This window comes from Alosa pseudoharengus, unplaced genomic scaffold (genome assembly GCF_046254945.1).
Source record: "Alosa pseudoharengus isolate Yale_2024_CS ecotype anadromous, Long Island Sound unplaced genomic scaffold, YU_APseudo_1.1 YU_APseudo_1.1_scf_22, whole genome shotgun sequence".
Taxonomy (NCBI): domain Eukaryota; kingdom Metazoa; phylum Chordata; class Actinopteri; order Clupeiformes; family Clupeidae; genus Alosa; species Alosa pseudoharengus.
The window spans coordinates 1179202-1189201 of NW_027468680.1; the positions used below are offsets into that span (position 1 = coordinate 1179202).

Here is a 10000-nt window from a genome sequence, read left to right on the forward strand (position 1 = left end):
TGCTGAGGTCCAGGAGGACTAGTATTGATACATATCCATTATCAGCAGCAGTAAGGAGGTCATTAAAAACTTTAGTTTTAGGCCTATAGTTGGCCAGGTTTTAGGGTCAAGGCTAGGTTTTTTGAGGGATGGCTTAATAACAGACATCTTAAACGGCTGTGGTACATGCCCTGATAGCATTGAATTATTTATAATCTGGAGCAAAACATTATCCAGGAAGGGGAGAGCAGTCTTAAGAAGGTGAGTAGGAATAGGGTCTAGTAGACTAGTTTATGCTGGTAGCTGGTTTTAGCTGGTCTTTGCTGGTTTTCTTCCAGCTCTTGCTGGTCTTTGCTGGTTTAACTGGTTGGGCCACCAGCTGGATATGCTGGCGTGACCATCTGAGGAAGCCATGCTGGCGTGACCTAGAGTTCTCAACGGGCGTGAAAATTACAACCCGGCCCGGCCCGTGGCTTTTAAAGCCCGGAACCGATGTAACCTGACACATCAACATGAATTATCTGCCCGAACCCGGCCCGCGGCCTGACCTAAAACATAGGCTACGTTTTGACTGTTAAACCCTGACTTTATTTAGGTGAAGATTCAACACATTAGCGTGACAATTTACTTAAAACAGTGATTTTCTCCTTTTCTGGCGTATCGTTACAGGAGAACCATGCCAACTTTGGATGCAGTTATCTTAGCGATACTTTTTGCAATACCCTCAATATACATATCGTTGTTTATTGTTTTAGTTTATGGCCGTTCATATGAGCACAATAACTTCATTTTGTACATTTTACCAAAGCGACTGGTTTCACCTTGCAGGGTCACATATTTCATCAGCACCTTGCATTTTGAGCATTGCACATAACCTGTAGAATTTTCATCAGAATCCAGCACCACTCCAAACACTTTCCAGACCTCTGATTTCCCCACTCCTGCAGTAGCGATGGTGAATTCACCTGCGGCAAGTTTAGCTTTACTTTTCAACAATTCCATCTTCTTCTCCAGGCTAAAGGTGTGCACGCAGCGTCTGCCCCCGCCCTTCTCCATGATGCACGTTGCACGCAGAAGCCAGACCTTCTTTACGGTGAACAGCTGCGATGATTAATAAATGTTTATTTTCCACTGAGCGGAAAAGATTAAGCCCGAGGTCTGACCCGACCTGAGTCATTTGCTTATATTTACAACCCAAACCCGGCCTATTATTATATTTACAACCCGAACCTGCGGGTCCCGTCGGGTTTGTCGGGCCGACCCGACCCATTGAGAACTCTAGTGTGACCAGCCTGTCGTGTGGGATACAGCTGCCGCAAGATGGTCATGCTGGTGACCAGCCTGTCAAGCTTGATATTGTTGGTGTAAGATGGTCATGCTGGTTTGACCAACATAAGCTGGCATGGCCAGTTAAACCAGCAGTGTAGACCAGCAACACCAGCTAAAATGACCAGCTTGAGGTGGTACGACAAGCAAAACCAGCTGAATTACCATCGTAAGCTGGGTAAACCAGCTGAAGATATGTTTTTTGCAAGAGTTTTGCTGGTCTAGCAGGTCAACCATCATAGGGTGGTCAAACCAGCTGGTTAAGAAGCTGGTCAACCAGCAAACCACCTTAACCTGGTCAGGCTGTTTTTTTCAGCAGGGTGGAAGCACATGGTAGCTTATTGTGAATGTGTGTGTGTGTGTGTGTGTGTGTATGCTACTTTGGAAGATAGTCTATAACTCGTGTGTGTGTGCATGCGTGCGTGTGTGTGTGCGTGTGCATGCTCAAATACTGTTTAAAGAGAAAACTCGTGTTTTCGTTAGTGTTGCAAGCTTGTTGATCATTTGAATGGTTGTAAAACCTGCTGAAAAAAACGCTTTGTCCTGTGATGGCATTGTTGGATTCTTTCTCTCCTCTTGATGAAGAAGAGGTTTCTCTACTACTTCAGCGAAGACGTCCAACAACATGCCCTTTGGATCCTGTCCCGTCTATTCTTCTGCAGCCTGTCACACCTGCTGTTCTGCCAGCAGTCACGCATGTGCAAGGGCGTAGGTTTGGTCTGAGCTTTGGTGGGGACACTACCCACTAACCACCCCCCCCCCCCTCCCCACACGAAAAAAACAACAAAAAAACACTCAACTCTTTCACCAGCCAAAGATATATAAAATGATTAAAATGTGCTACTGTCCAACTACTATCCATGATTAAAATGTGCTACTGTCCAACTTGATCTAACTACACTGTGTAGCCTACATAATCTGATTTTAATATGCAGGCTACAGATATGTAGGCTATATTTAACTTTAATTTTCTATTTGGTCTGTTATGAAATCATGCCCATTTAAGCACAGCTCAGTTTTAAGAAACTAACTTAAATGCATGCTTAGCATTTTGTGAAAATAAATCATTAAGGCTACATTGACAAACTCTTAACCGTGAGCTGCCTGTATATTCTCTGATTCTAATATTTACAGATATCTAGGCGATGTAAGCACAACTCAGTTTTAAGAAATGCAGCCGAAAGACCATGTTGAATTTTGCTATAATTTATTTCAAAACCGGATTACTCTGGAACAGCTAACTATACACGGGAATGCATTACACCCTTGTGTTCGGTAAGGTCTGCTGTTTATTCTGATATATGGGTTGTCATGTGTTGCGTGAAGAGTGTGTAGGCCTACGATATTCCACCGAGACGAATGGATGTGGAGATGGGCGCAGAGAATAATTAATAAATCTCTTGAAGTTATTTTTCTCGCGAACTGTTTATCACAGCAAACAGTGGCTAGCTAGCACCGTTTAAAAGCTGAGAAAAGGCTCTTTCATGTGACACATGTGTGATGAGTAGCCTACTTCTCGAGGAGTTCAACAGAGAAGAATGGGTGAATTTGGACGCACTTCATGCTTGTAGTGAAGTAAAGCTGAAGTGCTGCATGCTGCGCAGGAGACTGCGGCTCACTGGTAGTTATTATAGGTAACTTAAAATCAGCGCGATTTACCCTTATAGGCTACTGCACATTACAAGATCTGTACGAGATGATCCGCAGCACTGAAGTGAGACATGATTTAACTCTTTGTGTAGCGCATGTGAGCGCTTTTTCCCCCATTTCAACCTGAATATTGGTGGGGACATTTCAGTCATATTTTGACATTGGTGTGGACACGTCCTTCGGTCCCCACGCAAATCTACGCCCCTGCGCATGTGCCTAATACTTCACTCAGTTCTGGAATAGTTCCTTATTCTGTTAAACAGGCAAGGGTTAGGCCTTTGCTAAAGAAAAGTACACTTCATACAATTGATGAAGAGCACTTAATCCAACTCATATGAAGAACTACAGACCCGACTCCCTTATTTTCTTGCTGCTTTTGGAGAAAGTGGTCTTTTCGTCTTTTCAAACTCAAGGAAGAATGAGTTACAGTAGACCTGAATATTGTTACTGATCAGGGTAAAACAGTTGAGGTAGTTTCATCTTCATTAGGGCTGTCAAAATAACTGATTAATTTTGATTAATTAATTTGAGAAAAAATAACTGATAAAAAAAATTAGTGCAGATGAATCGATTCCGTATGACCTTTGACCCTGAGCCGTTCTAGTCAGACTGTAAAATGAAGGAGAGAGAAGAAAACGTGCTGCCTGGATCATTGATTGGAACATTTACTTTTAAAAAACGGCCTGATGGTGTTGATAAAAAATAAAGTGTTGAAAATAAAGTCCTCTGCAATGTCTGCAGCAAGGAATTTGCATATCACCGGAGTTCATCAACTCTATAGTCGCACATCAATGCAAAGAAATAAGTGTTGACATTGAGGGGAGTGTTAATTAATTTTCATTGTGTCTCCTAGGTTATCTGTGGCCTGAAATGCCTTGTATGTGAAAAAAAAAAACTTTTATTTGAACAGTGAAAATAATAATAAAAGAGTTTTTGAACTTTATTGTCACTAAGTATGTACAGTATTACAGAGTATGTAATTAATTCGATTTTTTTTTTTAACCGATTGACAGCCCTAATCTTCATATTTAGGATTTTGAATTGGTGACCACCTTTCTCTTAAGCTTCATATACAGAACTTAGTAAAAACGTTGAAATTGAAGCTTGGTGTTTTCTTTAGGAACAAATCTTGTTTTACTTTTTCTGCCAGAAGAAGGCTAGTCTATGGCACATTTCTCCCTATTATTGATTATGGTGATGTGTTGCACATGAAGGCCCATCAAACTGTCTGGACTATGCTGATGTGTTGTGTTGACCCCTCACTCATCACTGTACACTTTACTCCACAGTGAATTTGCCCTCTCTGTCAAATCGCCGGCTTACTCACCTCTATATCTTCATATATAAGAGCATTATAGGCTCTCGTGTTATATATCTGAATATATCCGGCTTACTCACCTCTATATCTTCATATATAAGAGCATTATAGGCTCTCGTGTTATATATCTGAATATATCCGGCTTACTCACCTCTATATCTTCATATATAAGAGCATTATAGCTCTCGTGTTATATATCTGAATATATCCGGCTTACTCACCTCTATATCTTCATATATAAGAGCATTATAGCTCTCGTGTTATATATCTGAATATATCCGGCTTACTCACCTCTATATCTTCATATATAAGAGCATTATAGCTCTCGTGTTATATATCTGAATTTCTTTATTTTACACAGAGTAGCCTACTTATTATGGCTTACAGTCTCAGAACACTATTTTATTGAATGTACGTCACGCCCAGACAGAGTTGTTCAAAAAGGCTTTCATGTTTCCTCTGACTATTGCCCCTCTATGCTTTGATCAGCTATTCCTGCTTGCTTTTGTTTATGTAAAGCACATCGAATGAGCTCTGTGTATTGATTTGACTTTGCTGCACCTTCGGCTTGGAATGACCTACAGAAAACACTCAAACTACAATGTCTAATTTCCTTAAATGATTTTATTTAATCTGGAATGCACTTGAGTTGTTTATTTAATGCACTTGAGTTGTTTATTTAATGCACTTGAGTTGTTTATTTAATTGAGTTGTCTTTGGCTCTTTTGTGTTTGTTTTGTGAGGACTGTTAAGGACAAAACCAGCTCCTCCAACGCCAGCATGAATAAGATAAGATAAGATAATACCAGCTCCTCCAACGCCAGCATGAATAAGATAAGATAAGATAATACCAGCTCCTCCAACGCCAGCATGAATAAGATAAGATAAGATAATACCAGCTCCTCCAACGCCAGCATGAATAAGATAAGATAAGATAAGATAATACCAGCTCCTCCAACGCCAGCATGAATAAGATAAGATAAGATAAGATAAGATTATTGTTTATTGTTTATTGTTAAAAGGATCCCCATTAGCTGTCACCAAAAAAGGGACAAGCTAGTCTTCCTGGGGTCCGCAACAAGAAAGGATCAACTACTGTAACACTGACAATTCAAAAGCAGTAAAACATTGTAGACATCATTATAGACACCATCAAGAAATATTCAAAATAAATTACAGTATTTCATTTATTATTACCTTCATACAGTAAATCCAATCAATGTCTAATCCCTACTCACAAATTTAGATAATGTATTCTCAGATGGTATTTAAAAGATACTTTGCCATTCATTTTACGTATGTTCAGTGGACAATTATTCCAATGGTTGATAGCACGATAAATAACTGTTTTCTTAAAAAGCATTTGATTTTGGTCGTGGCAACATCAACTGGCCATCATCAGCGGACCTAGTCAAATGAGAATGAACTTGATCACACCTAACAATTTGGTCGTATAATAAAACAGGTTGAGAAGAAAAGACAATGTTTCTGAAAAATTTAGTTGTGTTGAAATCCAGCCTATTCTCTACAATTAACCAAGAGAGTCGACGGTGCATACTAATTGTGTTCGTTCTTATGGGGCAATGCAATACTAACCTGGCCACTCTGTTCTGTGCAGTTTGTAATTTCTTTAGTTGACCTTTAGATGCAGATGACCATACAGGTGCACAATAATCCAGGTGACTTAAAATTAAAGATTTAGCCACCTGTCCCACGATGTGTGTAGGGACATAAGAAAGACATTTCCTCACCATGGAGATACCACAACCCATCTTCTTCACTATGGAGATAGTAGTCCATATTCTGCCTTAGAGCATAGACCTTATCTATGAAAAAATCATTAAAATAATTTGCAATATCAGATGGTTTGGTCAGAAACATGCTTTCTGATTCTACAAAGGAAGCCCCACCGATTGACCGTCTCCCCATTATTTCATTAAGGGTTTTCCAAAGCTCTTTACCATCTTGCTTTACAGCATTTATTCTTTGCAATTATATTCTTTTTTCATCAATCTATTCAGTTTTGTAACCTGATTCCTCAGTTGACAGTACTTCAATCTTCCACTAATCCAGACTTTACTAATGTAGATTTGGCTTCATCTCTTTCCTTAATGAGGCTCTTTAGAGTCTCATTCAGCCACAGAGCTGGTCTTTCTTTTACAATACACTTTCTCATAGGGGCATGCCTATCAACAATCTTCATGAAGCTTTCCATAAGATAAGATAAGATAAGATAATACCAGCTCCTCCAACTCCAGCATGAATAAAATAAGATAAGATAAGATAAGACAAGTTAAGTTAAGATAAGATAATACCAGATCCTCCAACTGCAGCTCGAGTAACAGATTAACCAAATGTGACAGCACAACGAGTCCTTGCCATACTAGCTGAGAGGAGCTGGTGGGAGGGCAGTTGTGTTCTTAACAGTCTTCTGTAACTATGTTGTTGGTGTGTGTGTGTGTGGTGTTAGTGTGATGTGCGTGTGTGTGGTGTTCTTAACAGTCTTCTGTAACTACTGTATGTTGTTGGTGCTTCGTTTTATGTGTAGAGACCCTGAGCTACTGATGAGGTTTGGTGCTGTTTTGAACAATATTGAGAGAGGGAGCACACACACACACACAGACACACACACACACACACACACACACACACACACACACACACTCTGATGCTTTGTGGTGTGTGTTCTCAGGAGAGAGGGGTAGCACACACACACACACACACATACTCATCTCCTCTCATAGCACCACTTACAACAAGTCTTGCTGATCCTAGCACTCACCAGCCGTCTTGAACTGACACCTAAATGTTAAAAACAGCACTCACTGATGCACTTATTCTTACTCAGAGCCGGACAGTAACGGAGTACATTTACTTGAGTACAATTTTGAGGGATCTGTACTTTACTCGAGTATCATTTTTGGGGAGTACTCATGACTTTACTCAAGTACATTTGAGAGGCAAATATTGTACTCTTTACTCCACTACATTTCTATCCATAACCGTGAGTACCCGTTACTTCTTCTAAAAAAAAAGAAAAATCTCGGAAACCCTCAATTTGTTGTTTCCCTCTCAAACGTGATTGGATTGTGCAGGCGCCACTGATTGGGACAGCCTATCAGCAATCACCTTCTGCTTTCCGCCAAAGTCAACTCCATGGTCAGATTTAGATAAGAGATGAAACCATGGACCAAACAATGGATGAAGATGTAGCAGGTCCATCCCGGGAATGTGCCAACCTGTGGCCTCACCTCGCCAGACTATTTCAATTTTCTGAACAAGTTAATGATAGTTTTCGCTTCAAGTGTTTCAATTACAAAATAGTATTTTGTATTTGAAATACGTATTTTAAATACATGTATTAGAAATACTGCCCATCCCTGGCAACATGGTAAAAAGATAAAAATGACTTGATTTGACTTATATTCTCCAAGGTATTAACATTAACATTTTTCATAACTCCATGTAGGACGTTTCTGTACATAAATGTAAGCACTGTGGCAGTAGTAATGCAATATTTAGAAAATGTAGGCTACTCTTGTACTCTTGATACTCAAGTACTTTTAAAAACAAGTACTTCAGTACTTTTACTTAAGTAGACATCTGACTGTTGTACTTTTACTTGTACTTGAGTAAAATTTAGCAAAGGGTATCTGTATTTTTACTCAAGTAATGAAGCTGTGTACTCTGTCCGCCTCTGTTCTTACTGGACTCTACCGTTTTAAATTGTCCTAAAATTGTTGAGAGACTCGCTTTAAAACTTAAACTGTTTACCATGTTGTTAGTAGCTTTGGCTAAAAATGCGTCAGCCAAATGTAATATAATGTAATGTAATGTAACATAGATACACACACACACACACACACACACACACACACACACACACACACACACACACACACACACACTCTGATGCTTTGTGGTGTGTGTTCTCAGGAGAGAGGGGGAGCCTCCGCTGGTGAGCGGCCGTTTGCCGTTTGTGGGGAAAGCCGTAGAGTTTGGACACGATGCCCTCAAACTCCTCACACAGCTGCAACACACACACGGGGACATCTTCACCGTACTCATTGCAGGTACACACACACGCACACACACACACACACACACACACACACACTCACAGCTGCAACACACACACGGGGACATCTTCACCGTACTCATCGCAGGTACACACACACACACACACACATGCACGCACGCACGCACACACACACACACGCACACACACACACACACACACACACACACACACACACTCACAGCTGCAGCACACACACACACACACAGCTGCAGCACACACACACACACACACACACACACACACACACACACACACACACACACACACACACTCACAGCTGCAGCACACACACACACACACAGCTGCAGCACACACACACACACACACACACACACACACACACACACACACACACACAACACACACACACACAGCTGCAGCACACACACAGCTGCAGCACACACACACACACACACACAGCTGCAGCACACACACACACACACACAGCTGCAGCACACACACACACACACACACACACACACACACACACACACACACACACACACACACACACACACACACACACACACAGCTGCAGCACACACACACACACACACACACACACACACACACACACACACACACAAACAGACACACACACACACACACACACACACACACACACACACACACACACAAACAGACACACACACACACACAGCTGCAGCACACACACACATGAATGAAAAACAAACAAAAAATTAATTTCCACCATGAGGTCAGCACATGACGTTACTGATGCTGCCTTGTGTGAGTGTGTGTGATGTGTGTGGTGTTAATGTGATGTGTGTGTGTGTGTGTGTATGTGTTGTTAATGTGATGTGTGTGTATGTGGTGTTAATGTGATGTATGTATGTGGTGTTAATGTGATGTGTGTGTGTGTGTGTGTGGTGTTAATGTGATGTGTGTGTGTGTGTGGTGTTAATGTGATGTGTGTGGTGTTAATGTGATGTGTGTGTGTATATGTGGTGTTAATATGATGTGTGTGTGTGGTGTTAATGTAAAGTGTGTGTGTGTGTGTGTGTGTGGGTCAGCACATGACGTTACTGATGCTGCCTTGTGTGTGTGAGTGTGTGTGTGTGTGTGGTGTTAATGTGATTGTTAGTGTGAGTGTGTGTTAATGTGAGTGTGTGTGTGTGTGTGTGTGTGTGTGTAGGTCAGCACATGACGTTACTGATGCTGCCTTGTGTGAGTGTGTGTGTGTGTGTGATGTGAGTGGTGTTAATGTGATGTGTGTGGTGTTAATGTGATGTGTGTGTGGTGTTAATGTGATGTGTGTGTGTGTGTGTGTGTGTGGTGTTAATGTGATGTGTGTGTGTGTGTGTGTGTGTGGTGTTAATGTGATGTTTGTGGTGTTAATGTGATGTGTGTGTGTGTGTGTGTGTGTGTGTGTGTGTGTGGTGTTAATGTGATGTGTGTGTGTGTGTGTGGTGTTAATGTGATGTGTGTGTGTGTGTGTGGTGTTAATGTGATGTGTGTGGTGTTAATGTGATGTGTGTGTGTGTGTGTGTGGTGTTAATGTGATGTGTGTGGTGTTAATGTGATGTGTGTGTGTGTGTATGGTGTTAATGTGATGTGTGTGTGTGTGTGTGGTGTTAATGTGATGTGTGTGGTGTTAATGTGATGTTTGTGTGTGTGTGGTGTTA

General features: G+C 41.1%; 1 protein-coding gene across 2 annotated transcripts in view; it reads left to right on the forward strand.

Moving 5' to 3' along the window:
* The window catches only part of cyp7b1 (cytochrome P450, family 7, subfamily B, polypeptide 1), a 50962-nt gene that overhangs the window by 30472 nt on the left and 10490 nt on the right, over positions 1–10000 (forward strand). For both annotated transcript variants that reach the window (XM_076300172.1, XM_076300171.1), the window contains exon 2: positions 8210–8346. Coding sequence is in view for 1 of the 2 variants with exons in the window: in XM_076300171.1 (XP_076156286.1) it covers positions 8210–8346 (137 nt within the window). In the remaining variant the exon portion in view is untranslated. The remainder of the gene's footprint in view (positions 1–8209; positions 8347–10000) is intronic.